General features: G+C 51.7%; 1 protein-coding gene across 2 annotated transcripts; it reads left to right on the forward strand.

Annotated features, from left to right (window-relative positions):
* The first annotated feature begins 4801 nt into the window (after nucleotides 1–4801).
* On the forward strand, nucleotides 4802–11376 carry ARL2 (ARF like GTPase 2). 2 transcript variants are annotated; one of them, XM_088789684.1, is made up of 6 exons: nucleotides 4802–4961; nucleotides 7861–7971; nucleotides 8065–8227; nucleotides 9960–10040; nucleotides 10710–10808; nucleotides 10894–11163. In XM_088789684.1, the coding sequence occupies exons 1-6, from the start codon at nucleotides 4897–4899 to the stop codon at nucleotides 11026–11028; spliced, it is 654 nt and encodes a 217-aa protein (XP_088645810.1). In that variant the 5' UTR covers nucleotides 4802–4896; the 3' UTR covers nucleotides 11029–11163. The 2 variants fall into 2 exon arrangements, with proteins under 2 accessions (XP_088645810.1, XP_019593495.1); XM_019737936.3 differs by lacking the exon at nucleotides 10710–10808 and having other exon boundaries at nucleotides 10894–11376.
* Nucleotides 11377–15132: the final 3756 nt, after the last annotated feature.

A 15132-nucleotide genomic window follows, 5' to 3' on the forward strand; every position in this document is an offset into this window, starting at 1 on the left:
GGCTGGGCCTCCCTTATGTCACATTCCCACGATCTGCTATGAATGGCAGAGAAGCCCAGGCTGGGCACCCTGCTGAGATCCTGGATACCAGAAAGGACTGTCACCCTGGCTTTTGAGGGAGTTTTTCCACTCCTCTAACTGCTCTCTCCCTTCTTCTCTTCTGGGCCACTTCCCGTAAGAGCTCTGAGAGGTAGGAAGGCCCCACTTGGAGGCTGGTGTAGGGAAGTGGTCAACCAGGGTCACGAGCAAGGTCCTGGTGGGCTGGGGTGGGCTGGGGAATAAAGCCCAACCCAGCGTGGCCAGTAAATCCAAGCAAGAGACAAAAGAATGCTCGCCATGGCCAGCCAAGCCCAAGGACTGAGCCAAGAGCAAAGGATTCTAGAGATTGTCTGAGCGTCAGCGAGAGGAGGGGACTTAGCCAAATGCAAGGAGGTGGCAGAGACCACACACTCCTCGCCCATCCAGCCAGTGTCTCCTGGCCCTGGAGTGGAAGTAACAGGGACACAGGGCTGTTAGAAGGGCAGGGATGTTCACATCTGAGGCAGAAACCTGCTGTGGGTCAGCGTGGGAAGGACTGCTGACCCACATTAAAGCACCAGTGAAGGTGGGGCTTGGGGGGGATGCAAATCCCAGCCCTTGTGGAGCTACCTTTCTAGTAGGGACGGGGAGAATACATGTAATCAATTAAGGGAATTACACAGGCTAGTAGAAGGCCTTAAGTGTCATGGGGGAATGAATATAAACCAAAATAAAGGATTTGGGGAATGTGGATGGGGGATTAGTGGTTTCAACTTTAAATAGGGAGGTCAGGACTGGGCCTCACTGAGATATTGGAACAATAAATGTTTTTTTGAGATATTGGACATTTGAGCAAAGCATTGAAGAGAGGGAGGTAGCAGGGAGGTATGGATTAGGGGGAGTAGGAATGCGCTGGTGGGTTTGAGGGTTGATAAGGGATGGGGAGAGAAGCAGGCACTCCAGGTAGAGAGTTGCGAAGACAATTCATGCAGGTCCTCATTGGCCACTGGAGAACTCGGGCTCCGACTCTGAAAGATACAGGGAGCAGCCAGCGGACAGCACACAGCCAAGGGCTTTAAGCGGAGGAGGGACAAGATTGGTGCACCGGTTAGAAAGGTCCCTCTGCCTTGGGGAAGAGGAATGGTGAGAGGCTGCTTTAGCCATCTAGGTGAGTGGAGCTCCTGGCTCATCTGTCAGGTGGAGATAAGAGGGTACCTGGCTCTCAGGTTGCTGAGTGAAGGCTCAGCAACTACTCCCTCCTCATTCCCCCATCTTGCCCTGTAGCGGCAGGAAGCATCGAGCAGCCTGTGGAGGATGCCACAGGCACAGGGGAGGTGAACATGGACAGGTTATTGGAAGAGCTCAGATTTCCAAATCCTTCCCCCACTCCTCAGGTTCTGAAAAAGACTGGAGATGTCACGTGTCCTTGGATGGATGACAGGGGTGTGAGGAAGAGCTCATTTTGTTATCTGGAAGTTGGAGAGGACACCTCATCTGCCACCCACTCCAGGCAGCTGTGTTGAAACCTATAAGGAAGATGCTTGAACACTCTGACTTGCTCTTTGAAGCATTCAGCTGTGGCCTGCTCATTGTATGCACCAAGTGGGGACAGGGCCACCCTTGGATTCATAACGCCTACAAGGAGATGGCGTGGGAGCACTAGAGCAAGCCAGGGCAGAACTGGGGTCTATATGCAGTTGCCATTTCAGGGATTTGGCTGCACATTCTTTTCCCCTGGCTTTCTTTGTTGTAGTCCAGGATAAAAAGAGTTTTGTTATTTTTCTTTTATGATTAAAAAGGTAATACATGAAGTGTATGGATGGATCAAAAACGCTATATCTCTTAAAATCAAAACTAGAATGCCAAATTTTCTTCCCCAGACATTGGGTAACACACCTCTTTAAAAGGCATCCAGGGGGCAGCCGGTTAGCTCAGTTGGTTGGTTAAAGCGCGGTGCTCTTAACAACAAGGTAATGGGTTCAATTCCCACATGGGCCACTGTGAGCTGCACCCTCCACAACTAGATTGAAACAACTACTTGACTTGGAGCTGATGGGTCACGGAAAAGCACACTTAGAATAAATTTAAAAAGTTAAAAAATAATAATAAAAAAATAAATAAAAGGCATCTAGAACTCCATCAAGTTACAATCCACTTACTTAGCCCTAAGAAACTCTCCCTTCAAAAGCAGGTTTCACAGCTCTCAGGATTTGGGTATTTTAATTTCACGATTCTTTCTCATGAATATATATATTCATAGCTATATATAACTACAGCTCTAGAGATCTTCTTTCCCAGTTTTCTTCCAAACGTATTCCCTAGAGATTTTATTTCCTTAAGAGCACCCTTTCCTTCTTTCCAGAAGGCAAATGAAAATACTGCCTGCCAGTAGGCTCCTACGTACACTTGTCTTTAAAAGCCCCTCTTCTCCTCCCCCCATTTTTAGCTACATGCAATTATTATTCAAACAGCTACTTCCTGGTCTCCTACTATTTTACAGAGCTTCCAGGTTGATTTTTCAGTTGATATTCATCATAATTCTACTATGTGGACCCAGGGAAGCCGCAATAACTGCTTGGAACTGGGCAGGGCCGGAAGCCTGACATTAAAACAAGGATTTCAATGCTCATGGCAATTAGTAAAGTAAAACAATCCAGAAGTGCTTCAGGTAATAATTTTAAGTCCCACTCAAACCTGTTCCAGAAGTATCAGTTGAATGGCAGTGATTTTCAAATTTTTGTGACTGTGACTCTTAGTTGAGAAGTACATACATCCATATAAATATCTGAAACACATTTCAACAAACACTATAAACTTTTACTTAATGGGCAAAGGCAGCAATGCTTTCTGTTCTGTTCATTCTATTTAATTTTTGCTGGTGCTACTAGGTTGGACACAATGAAACTGATATCTTAGTAGTCAACATGGGCGATTACATATGATTCAACGTATTTGTGACACTAATTTCACAATCTCCTGAATGGGCTGCATCCCATAGTTTGAAGAACATTGTTTAGTGGGTTATTGTCATTTAAAAAATTATAATGGTATTGAAGTTCACTTAATTTGGCATGGACATCTTTCCAAGCAAGCACGTTATAGCTCCACCTCTCCTTTCTCAAAGGTTTCATGGAACCCCCCCCCCCCCACACACACACACACACACACACACACACGTACCGCAGCTCAGGTAACTGATCCCCACTGAAGGCCGGGAAAACAGTGCACTTTCCAGTTCACCAGATCTGAGTTTAAATTGCTGTCCCAGCTCCTTCATTCTCTGGACTCCACTATCACATCTCCAAAAAGGAAACAGTCCTCTCAGGGTTGTCAGGAGGATGAAGTAGAAAACGTGGAGCGCTTTATAAACAGTCACACAGAAGTTAGCCATTATCTTCAGCTGGTGCCTGACTTCCCCGAGCATTAGAACCTTCTGTGTTGCCCACTCACATTTACCCTGTAGTAGGCTGGAGGAAGGGCTCAAAATAAGACAATAAGGCTCACCTTTTTGAGTGTACACTCTGCCTAGTCCCTGGCCTCAGTTTCCTCATTATTTTCTGGACTTGACCACTAAGGTAAAGAACCAACCTCTTGGATAAAGTCATTCATTCAACAACAAAAATTTGAATATCTACTATATGCCTGTCATGGTGCTAAGCACCATGTGAGCCTTAACTTTCTCATCTGCAAAAGAAAGACTTGTGCTTCTTAATAGACAAATGATGGGCACATTGGGTGGGATAATTCTTTGTGCAGGTCTGTACCCCGCCCTCTAAGCGACAGGGACCTCCCTGGTAATTGGGACAACCCAATGATGCCCTATCACTTTTTGAAAACGCCCTTCGTGGCATTTTCTCCTTTGATGGAAAACTCCAGCCCTCCCTTTATGATTCCAGGTGCCAGGGAAAGGGGGAGGCCTTGTAACTGGCAGGTTCAGGATGACACCCTAGGTTCAACCAAGATGAGGAGGATCTGGACCATGTTTTCAGGGAAGAGAGCTGTCATGCAGGGTCTCTGGTCCCTCTCCCCGCACAAGAACGCAGGATATGGTGAGGCCGAAAAGGAACACCAACGGAGCCATAGATAGGGGAGTCATACCACTATATTCTCAATGGCGGCTGGTTGAGACACAAAAGCAAACATCCACCAGTACCCCAATGAGGGGTCTTCCTGCACCCCTCTCGCTGGCGGCCAGGTGAGACACAGGAAGTAGGATCCACACGATTCGCAATCCATCTGCTTGCTAACCACACTTGCTAGCCACAATCCGATGTCGCTTCTCTGCCAACCAACCCCTTTGCGTAGCCACGGCAGTTATATTAGTGGCTGATGGCTCACCGGTAACAGCTAATGGCCATCTGATTACAGCTAATGGCCATCTAATAACCAAGCCAGCACCTTTCCACGTGAGACCAAGAGCCTGGAAACTGCTCTCTGGGACTCTGTCCCCACAGAGCCTTACACTGGCCCAAGGATGAACTCATCAACAATCTTGGGGCTCTCGGTTGGTTCTGACTCCTGCCGCTTCTTACTTCCTATGCAGCCAAAACACAATCCAGGAACTTCAGGTTTCCGTTCCCATTTGAGCCTGGGGTTCTGGGGAGGAAGGAATGGCGGTGCTCTCGTCCCTCAAGCCCTCGGTATGCGAAGGGTTAACGCAGGTTAGTGAAGAGTTAGCGCAGAAGTCCCCATCACCGCTAGAGGGACCTTCGCAGAGGCACCAATGGGTGACTTCGCGGTCACGTGGGAATGAGGGCGGGACCAAGCGAGGGGCCCGCCACTAGGCTGTGCTGTCAGTGGGCGTGATAGCCAATAGGAGCAGGGCGAGGGGTCCCGGGACTAGGAAGCAACGGCGGCCAGGAGGGGGTTACGGGGACCATGGGCCTTCTGACCATCCTGAAGAAGATGAAGCAAAAAGAGCGGGAGCTGCGACTACTCATGCTGTATCCTCCCGGACGCCGAAGCGGCCAGGGTAGCGGGGGCCCCGCCGGGCAGGCGGCACCAGGCGCCCCCTACCGGGCGCAGGGTGAGCAGCCGGCGGGCCCGTCCCAACTGCCCATTGTGCGTCACGCACGTGGGGACTACCAATCACTTGCGGCGGGGGCCCGGGAGGAGGCCGTACCATCGACTCGGGGCGGGGGAAATCCGTTTTCAAGGCAAAGGTGTGAGCCTAATGGCGCGGCGGCTGCACCAGGTGCCCCAGTGTAGAGGGGAAGTGGGTCCTGGAGGTGACTCTGACCCCACACCACCCTTTGGCCAGGCCCAAGCTTGGGGCCTCCGTTCTCCTGGGCTCTAACCTCCTCCCCCTGTCCGTGGGGGCCGGCCTCAGCCCCGGGCCCCGCCCTCATGGTCGGAATCCCGGGGGCGTGAGGGCACCGCCCTCAGCTCCGGGGAGAGGCGTGTGTGGCCTCGGTGGGTTCGTTCGCCAGTGGGTCCAGTAGTCCTGTTGCTTTGCTGCTGCACGACCCCGGGGTGTTTGGCTGACGGGTTGTAGGCCGAGGGTCCTGCCGACCTTCCGAGTCCCATTAGCAGGCGTCTGTATTGCTTTGTGCCAGGCCCCGTGTGGACTCTGCCGTCGGAGCTGGGCAGCCCTCACCCCCAGCTCCCCTAGCAGGGAGAGAAGACACGTGCACAAATAACGCCAATAATATTCACGTCATGTCTGTTTAAAGAGTTCTTTGAAAGGCACGAAGAATTCACTCATCCAATAAATATTTTTTGAGCACCTACTATGTACTAGGCACTGTCCTAGGGGCTGGGAACAAAAACAACCCCTTCCTTCATGGACATTATATAATGCTGGAAGGAGAAAGATGTGAACAAAGCAAATAAGTAAAATATATGTATGGAGGAGGATGCATTTAAATAAGGGGGTTAAAGAGGCCACATTAAGAGTGACGATTGATTGAAGACAGGGAGGTGAGGGACGAATCATGTAGATATCTGGGGGAAATTGTTTAAGCAAAGGGAACAGCAAATGCAAATGCCTGGAAGGATGAACTCAAGAGGGTCTTCAAAGGAATGTCAAGGAGGGCAGTGTGGCAGGAGGAGAGTGCTAGGTTAGGACAGAAAGGTGATCGAAGGGCCTCACTGTAGGACCTTTCGCTGCTTGGCTTTTTCTTTAAATGAGAAGTGCGGAGGGGAGATGTGATCTGAGAATAGTTAGGCCACTGCAGTAACGCGGATGAGATAGGATGGTGGCTCAAGGTGATGGAAGTTGGGGGCATTTTGACAGAAGGGCCAGCAGGAATTGCTGGATGGGACGAGAGAGAGACAGAGAGAGAGAGAGAGAGACAAAGTCAAACATGACTGCTAGGTTTCTGGCCTGAGCAATTAGAAGAATGCGGAGCCATTTGCTTGGATAGAGAAGTGGGCAGGGAGCAAGTTCAAAGGGAAGGTGGGAGTTCAGTTTTGGCCATGTAAGATGGCTCTGAGACATCTTAGAAATGTCAGCTAGGCAGCTAGATAGAAGGGACCAATGTCCAGGGAAGCAGCTGGGTGAGACATACGCATTTGGGAGTCATCAGCATAAAGATGGTATTTGAAGCTGTGATTGTAGATGAGATCATCAAAAGCCTGGACAGACGAGGGGACCGAGGTGCTCCTAGATCAGGAGGCCAGGGAGAGGAGGAGTGGCCAGATGTGTCCTGGAGCGGAGGAAGGCACAGGCTACTCTGTCACGTGCTGCTGGTGGAGCCGAAGGATGAGGACTGAGGACTGCCCAGCCCTTGGAAGGCAACATGGGGGTCCTTAGGGACCGACATTGGCAAGAGCAGTTGTGGGGAAGCAGTGCCAGCAAAAGCCTCGTGGGTTCAAGAAAGAGCAGGAGGACAAAGTGGAGAGGATGAGTGTGGACACATGAGTATGGATTTGCTGTAAAGGGGGAAAGAAGAATAAGTAAGGGGGAGAGGGATAGGGAGGATGATGTTTGCTGCTTCTAAGGGGGGAGAGACGCCAGAGTGTGTCAGTTGAGGGGAATGACCCAGTGAGGAAGGAAATGTGAATGATGGAGTTGGGGGGAGGGGATAATCAGCAGCCAATTATCAGGGGCTAAGTCTGAGTCTCAGGAGAGGTGCTCTGTCACCCCCATGTCACTAGTTTGAATCACCCAAGTCAGGGGAGCAAAAGGTTGCTGAGTCTAAGGCCTGGGCCCCCCTCCCAGCTGCAGACCCCCTTAAGTGTTAGAAGGAAAGAGGAGGGTGGTTCTCTCTGGCTGGTGAGCTCACCCATTTGTTTGTACACTCAGTCAGCAGGGTTTGGAAGAGTCCTGAGACAGTCACCCGCTGCCTCCAGATACTTGCTCTTGCTGTTCCCTCTGTCTAGAACACTCTTCCCCCAATGCTTCAAAAAGCTGGCTCCTTGTAGGTTGGACCTCAGCTCAAAACCCTCAGAGAGGTCTTTCCTGGCGCCCAAGCTGAAGGAAGCTCCTCCGATGCGATGGCCCTCTCTGACAGCCTCCTCCTTGTATTTCTAACATGCACCAGGACCTGATAGTACCTTGTTTCTCCTTGGTTTGCACTCTGTCGACTGTCTCTGCACTAGAATGTAAGCTGCACACAGGCAGGACTTTGATTCAGGGGTCCCCCAGCACCAGAAGAGGGCCTGGCATTGAGTAGGTATTCAATAAATATTGCGGAGTGAATTAAGGAGTCTTTGCTCAGCAGGAGATGATATGTTTCTTGATACTTTCACATTTATCCTGGGCCGATTATGGGTCAGTCATGTGCTCCACTGATTTTGATAGGTGGTAGGAAATTATTTGTCCCCTAAGAGAGGGGCACTGCGATGATGTCACCACCCTGCAGAGCATGGGGGTTTCTCCTTAACCTGGCCGCGCCCCAGCGGCCTGGACAACGCTGGCAAAACAACCATCCTCAAGAAGTTCAATGGGGAAGACATTGACACCATCTCCCCAACGCTGGGCTTCAATATCAAGACCCTGGAGCACCGGGGGTGAGCGGGGTCCCTGCGGGCGGGCAGCCCAGAGCAGGTGGGGAGGGTGGGCGAGGGGCTGAGCTGACCTTCCAGCCACCCCTCCCTGCCCAGATTCAAGCTGAACATCTGGGATGTGGGCGGCCAAAAGTCCCTGCGGTCCTACTGGCGGAACTACTTCGAGAGCACCGATGGCCTCATCTGGGTGGTGGACAGCGCCGACCGCCAGCGCATGCAGGACTGCCAGCGCGAGCTCCAGAACCTGTTGGTGGAAGAGGTGGGCAGGGGGCCTGACTGAGGGGGGCTGGGGGAGAAACCGGCTTCCCCCTGCATTTAGGCACCAATGCTTTGTGCACATACGTGGATGTGTGGACACCTTCCTCAGCAGATTCCCTGAGGGCTCCATGACCCCAGAGAGACACCTATGGCAGGGTTTCTTCCTTCCCTGAGCCCTCCCCACATGCCCAGCACCCTTGGGGAGACAGAGAGACAACCTGTATACCTGGTCCTGGGAGGCCCGTGGTGCCACAGGCAGGACACGCTGTGGACTGAGATCTGTGTTCACGTCCCTGTGAGGTCACTGTGTCACCACCCTGAGCTTCAGTTTCCACACCTTGAATCAGGCTTTAGGGAGGAGGACTGCAGGTCAGTGTGTGAGGCTTTGGAGGCAGTGGAGCCTGGCTCAGGAGTCAGATTCTAAACTGTGTGACCTCAGGCAAGGCACTTAACCTCTCTGAACCTCAACTGCCTCATCTCTGAGATGGGCATTGTAGGGTGATCTTTCTTATCTGGCCCAAACACTTTTCTTTAAATAAAATTTTAGATTTATAGAAAAGTTGCAAAGATAATGAAGAGAGACCCCGTATACCCTTCACCGAGCTTCCCCAGGGTTAACGTCTCACATAATCACCGTACATTTGTCAAAACTAAGAAATTAACATTGGAAAGTTACTCTTAAAAAACAACAGATTTCATTTGGATTTCACCAGTTTTTACACTGATGTCCTTTTTCTGTTCAAGGATTTGATCCAGGTTCCCTATACTGCATTTAGGTGAAAACAAGGGCACTTTTGAGAGTGAGAGAGGGGCTTGTTAATAATTACGCAGGGACAACAGGCATAAACAGGGCTGTCCTGGGCACACAGGGACATGGTCACCTGGTATAACAGCCACCTCCCAGGGGTGTCAAGCAGCACCAGTGAGGTCATGGCTGTCAAAAGCCCAGGCCTGGCACGTCGAGGCCCTCTATAAGAGCTAGGTCCACCCACCCACATGGAGCGACTCCCAGGACCAACACATACAGTAGTACCTTGGTTTTCGAACGTCTCCGGTGACGAACATTTCGGTTTACGAACACCGTAAACCTGGAAGTAAAAGCTTCGGTTTTCGAACACGCCTCGGAAGTCGAACATGTCACGCGGCTCCTGCTGAGTGCAAGAGCCTGAGGCCTAGCTGTCGGCTGTTTTCGAACGTTTCAGAACTCGAACAGCCTTCCAGAACGGATTACATTAAAAAACCGAGGTACCACTGTATATGAAAATAACTGGAACGAGGGTCCTGTCAGGGCAGTGGAATAGTTCAAGGGCTACATGAACTTGGAAAAGGGAAAGGCCACTTCCAGCAGACCCCATGGCCTCGGGGACAGTCGCCCTGTTTATGCACATCAGATGTCAGATGGAGCAGTCTAGAACCACAGCGGGTGAGGGGATCATCTTGTCCATCACCCTCTCCCCTTTTAAGGAAGAGGAATCTGAATAGACGAAAAGGGTGCCCAGTGGGTGGTGGTTGGACTAGAACCAGGGCCCCCAGCCCAGTCCAGGACTCCCTCTACCCCATGTGTGCCTGGCTTCAGGCAGCGTCCACACCGCCTGTCCCCCACTTGGGCCTCTCTCACCACCAGGGAGCCTTGCCCTGACCTTCCAGGCTGGTCTCCGACTCCAGATGCTGTGGGCGTTAGATGAACCGGGCTGCCCTCTGAGACCCCATCCCCCTGTATCTGTCTCCCCCAGCGCCTGGCTGGAGCCACCCTGCTCATCTTTGCCAACAAGCAGGACCTGCCTGGAGCCCTGTCCTCGAACGCCATCCGGGAGGTGAGTTCCGGCCTGGCTCAGGCTCACAGAGGAAAAGGCACACATTTCTTTGTTAATTTATTGTAAAAGCATTTATTAGCCCCTGCTGTGTGGCAGGACCTATTCTGGGCACTGGGATTCCTCGGGCATAGTGGTGCCTCACAGCCTGGAGGGAGGCAGACCTGCACATAGATCACCCACAGGATAAGGGCCAAGTGCTGCACGCTTCCTGTGTGCTAGGCTCTTCGCATGGATTCACTCATTCAGTTCTCACAACCTCATGAGGTAGGAACTATTATTATCTTTCTATAGATGGTGAGGCAGGCTTAGAGAGGTTAGGTAACTCGCCAAGGGTTACACAGCCAGTAAGTAGACAAGTCAGGATTTAAACACAGGCCTGCCTGACCCCAGAGTCTGCATCTTAACTGTGACTCTAGAGCTTCAGCACCAGAATGAGAAAGAGTGGAGTTAGAATCTTGGCTCTGCCACTTACTAGCTGTGTGACCTTAGGCAGGTTGCTTGACCTCTCTGAGCTTTGGTTTCCTCCTTGGTAAAATGACCGGCACAGTCCCTGGCTCATGTGTCCTTGGGAGGAATGGATGAGAGGACATTTGTAGGGCCCATAGCACAATTCCTGGATCCTAGCAGATGCTTGGGAGCCTGCATTGTGATTCTGTTCCTAAGGGGTAGTGCTGGCATGGTGATGCACAGAGAGCTCGGGTGCCTCGAGGGGCTGACAGATCTTCACCAGGGGCCAAGGGAGGCTTCTCAGAGCAGGGCCTTGAGGAGGTGTGGATTTCCCCTGGGCCAGGCGAGGGAAGGAGCTTCGGTCGGGCAGGGTCACTGGACCCCACCAGCACCCCTACCATTTCAGGCCCTGGAACTGGACTCCATCCGCAGTCACCACTGGTGCATCCAGGGCTGCAGCGCTGTCACCGGGGAGAACCTGCTGCCTGGCATTGACTGGCTCCTGGACGACATTTCCAGCCGCATCTTCACGGCCGACTGAGCCTCTCCAGATGCCCCTGCCTCACAGTCCATCCCCCAGCCCCTGCCCCAGGCCCTCACCAAGCACCATCCATGGGGGGATGAGAATCAGCCAGCCCGACTAACACTCCCCATCCCCCTCAGTAACCTGCTGCTGCTGCCGCCGCCGCCCACTCCTGCTCCGTGGCCAGCTCGCTCCCATGGCGGGAGGGCTGCCACCCTGGCTGTCACCCTGGCTCCTGACCCAGCCTACCTACAGCTGCCATACCAAGAGGCAAGGGCAGGGGCTGGCAGGGGGCTGCCTCTGCTGCTATCCAGGCTGTGGGCGTTGACCTTTGCTCCGCTGTGAGAATAAACTTCCTTGCCCTGATTCCCGACTGAGTCATTTGTTGATTGAATAGCTTGAGAGACCACCTAGAGCCCACAGTCCAGTGGGGGACACAAAGGGATAGAATTTCAGTCAGAGGCTTACTACTGCTGTGTCAAAGGGATGTGCACGTAATTCCACTTGGAAGAGTCTAGGCAGGCTTCCCAGAGGAGGTGACATTAAAACTGGGAGTAAAGGATAAGTAGAACTTTTCTGGATAGAAGGGGCAAGAAAGTTTACCAGAGCTACTGCTACCCTCAGAGACATAGATTAGATAAAGGAAACACCCCCATAGCAGGGCTCACAGCTTCTTGAATGGAACATAGGCTGAATTTCAGCTTCCAACTTCATGTCATAGCCAGGAACCCACATGCAGCGGACAACCTGCACAGCTGTACCAGGCAGCATTGGTTCAAGCAGAGGAATGAAGAGCAAGGGCTCTTGGGAAATGGGAGGGGTGAGGACTCAGGTGTAGGAGATGTGGGCAGCAAGCTAGGACTAGCTGAGAGCAGCGCTGGGAAAGGGCCTTCCCTGAAGGCTATAGGGCACTCTAGAGCAGGGGCCAGGCTGGAAAAGGATGGGAACCAGGGCCATCCCAGGGTGGCAGGATAGATATTTTCACAGGGCCACCTGCTGTTGTCCCAACTTACTCTGCAGGGTTCTGTTCAAAGCACTCGCTGCTCAGTCACATTTGAGAAAGACCCCCCCCAAAAAAAAAAAAAAAAAGACGCTAAACAGTACAGATCTTAGTATCCCATTCACATGGGAACTGAGCCTCCAGGAGGTAATGTGACTTGCTCAAAGCCACCCAGCTAGGAAGTGAGGGAACTGGGATTTGGACCCAGCACACTTAGCCACTATGTCCTACTAACCGCTTTCACTTTTTGTCTCTGCTCAAAATTCAAACGCCAGGGAGAGGGGGCCTAATGAAGGGAAAGGCGAGGAAAAGACAACCAGATTTACTCCTAAACTGGCACTAGGATCTCTTCTTGGCGGGGTAGAGACCTGTGCAAAATCTGGGCTGTTAGGGTGGAAGAAGGGAAACAGGTGCTGGGTGGACAACCTTGGAACATCAACTGTCCTTCAGTGTGGAAAATTAGAACCGCCTGCCCTGTCCTCTGCAAGACAGACACTGTGATCCCCACGTTCCCAAACCCTACACCGAGAACACACCCAGGCTCCAGAGCCAAACCCCGGCTCTGCCACGCATTGGGTGATGCTGAGCAAGTTGCCCAGTCTGTCTGTGCCTCAGTTTCCCCATCTGCAGAACGATAATGGCACCTGCCTCCTAGGGTTGGGGCAAGGACCAAATGGGTGGGTGTCTTGTGTGCCTTAAGCAGTGTCTAATGTTAGCTGTAATTATCATTATATGAACCAGTAGGAGCTCAAGCAGATCCAAATAATGTGAACTCAGCCATCCTGTCCCGAGTGAGTCACCCCAGTGTTCAAGTCCTCCTGGGGGCCCTTAGGAAGCAGCATCCTTGATTTAAAATGTGAATTGCATGGTTAGAGACAAGGAAATAACGAGGTTATTATACTCATCACAAAGGCCTATGAATGGGGAATTTGAGCTGTGGCAGAGTCTGCATCACATGGTCAAACACCCAGTGCGAATGTGGGGAGCAGGCCCCCTGCAGCTGTGCATTTGCAGATTTCCCTTCTCCCATGACTTCTATAAATACACGGTTCTTCTGTTTGCTTCTCCTGGTGATGGAACTGGTGGAGTTGGTGGTGTGGAGAAGGCCAGAGGCTAAACTGATCTACACAGGAAAGAGCTTGGAGGGGACAGGAAGAAAAAAGGTGGAAAGGGGGACTCGGGAGCTGCTGGGTCAAGTAGGGGAGGTAATGATGGACGGAGAAGGAGACTTGGAGCCACCGCCCTGCCCAGAGAGCTTTGGAGAGCAGCAACCATGTCTAAAGGGGGTCTTTAGAGGAGCCCAGGTGTGTGTAGTGTGAGGGGACGCCATCACATCCCAGCCTCCTCCGGAACACCTCACAGATGAACTACCTCATTTCCAAGCTCCCAAGAGTCTGATGGGGTTTTTGCTTTGTGCTTCTTCCTGGAGACTGGCCATACAGCACCCACACATGTGCGTTCTACTGACAAGACTGGCCATGATGCTTAAGGGCTTCCCAAACGACTACATTTAAGCTTCACACCTGGTGATGGTACAGTCAGGGTCCTCGATGGCCTGCCCCAGATACAAGATTACAACTACCTTCAGCAGAAAGGACATTTCTTGGAAGGATGTTGGGAACTCGCAGCATTCCAATGGAGGTGGGACATCCAGGCTTGGAAAACTGTGCTGCAGAGGCTGGGCGGCCAAACCCACAGCCAACACTGTATTCCAGTGTCACGAACATCTGCTAGGCTCACAGATCGTGTTGCAGTCTCTTCCTGCAAGGCAGTGGGACTAACCCCTGAGACTTGCAGACCCTCAGGATCTACCTGGCACTGACTGAGGCCTCCGCGGTAACCAGGGCTTCGAGCAAGAACTAAGGCAAACACACAGGACTAGTACCTTTCAACATGTTCATTTATTCACACAGAAAATGCAGTGGGGAGAATAGTCTCCTTAACATCAATATCACAATATAATCATAGCAATATGGCCATCATTATAGCAGTAACAAGTTATTAATAGTAAAGTATTTTGATAATGAACTGGTCCCAGAATCAATCAGAATCAGGTGTGCAGGGCGGCTGTCCCGGAGGTCGGTCCAGCAGAGGTTTGGTCTGAGTCTGACAGCGCAAGCAGGTTTTTGGGGCAGAGGAGCAGCGTGGTCACCTCTAGGTCGAGACCAGCTCTCTGAGCTGTCAAAGTCCTGGGTTCTTACGGACTTCAGTAGAGCCGTAGGACATCATATTATCAGTCCTCACAGACTTGTTTTCTATCAGTCCGCACAGCTGCACTGTCCATCTGGTGGCTGTTTACTTCTCTGTCTTCATGGGGAATTTCCACAGCACTCTGCCCAAGACGAAGTTACTCATGCTCATACAAAATGGAGTCACTCTTGCTCATATAAAAACACTTTTGGGGACGGCCCGGTGGCTTAGGTGGTTGGAGCTCCGTGCTCCTAATGCCAAAGGCTGCTGGTTCGATTCCTACATGGGCCAGTGGGCTCCCAACCACAAGGTTGCCGGTTCAACTCCTCGAGTCCCGCAAGGGATGGTGGGCTCTGCCCCCTGCAACTAAGATTGAACAGGGCACCTTGAGCTGAGCTGCCGCTGAGCTCCCAGATGGCTCAATTGGTTAGAGCGTGTCCTCTCAACCACAAGGTTGCCAGTTTGACTCCCGCAAGGGATGGTGGGCTGCGCCCCCTGCAACTAACAACGGCAACTGGACCTGGAGCTGAGCTGCGCCCTCCACAACTAAGACTGAAAGGACAACAACTTGACTTGGAAAAAAAATCCTTCTAAAAAAAAAAAAAAAATCCTGGAAGTACACACTGTTCCCCAATAAAGTCCTGTTCCCCTTCCCCAATAAAATCTTAAACAAACAAACAAACAAACAGTTTCAGGGGCGCTTTACACATCCAGAAACAAGTTGGTCCCCTTGTCAGGCACCGTCCCTCACTCAAGATCCAAGGCCTGAGGAGAGAGTCCACTCCTACCTGGGACCTGGGGCAAGGAAAAGAGGTGGCACCTTTGGAACCTGGGTAGGAGGCTGGAGGGCTACACATACTAGAGAACTACCTCCAAAGATCTGGTGCAATGGTACGAAAAGGAAGAAGTGGCGTGAATGCTGGTCAGACCCA

The sequence above is a fragment of the Rhinolophus sinicus genome, chromosome 14, assembly GCF_057876585.1.
Source record: "Rhinolophus sinicus isolate RSI-liver-muscle chromosome 14, RSI-T2T, whole genome shotgun sequence".
Classification (NCBI taxonomy): Eukaryota; Metazoa; Chordata; class Mammalia; order Chiroptera; family Rhinolophidae; genus Rhinolophus; species Rhinolophus sinicus.

Excerpts from the sequence above, each read along its gene's own strand:
- ARL2 (XM_088789684.1), top strand. The coding sequence starts at position 4,897 with ATGGGCCTTCTGACCATCCTGAAGAAGATGAAGCAAAAAGAGCGGGAG. Across the intron at positions 8,228-9,959 it reads AGAACCTGTTGGTGGAAGAG|CGCCTGGCTGGAGCCACCCT; the intron begins GTGGGCAGGGGG and ends TGTCTCCCCCAG. Across the intron at positions 10,809-10,893 it reads CAGAGCAGGGCCTTGAGGAG|GCCCTGGAACTGGACTCCAT; the intron begins GTGTGGATTTCC and ends CTACCATTTCAG.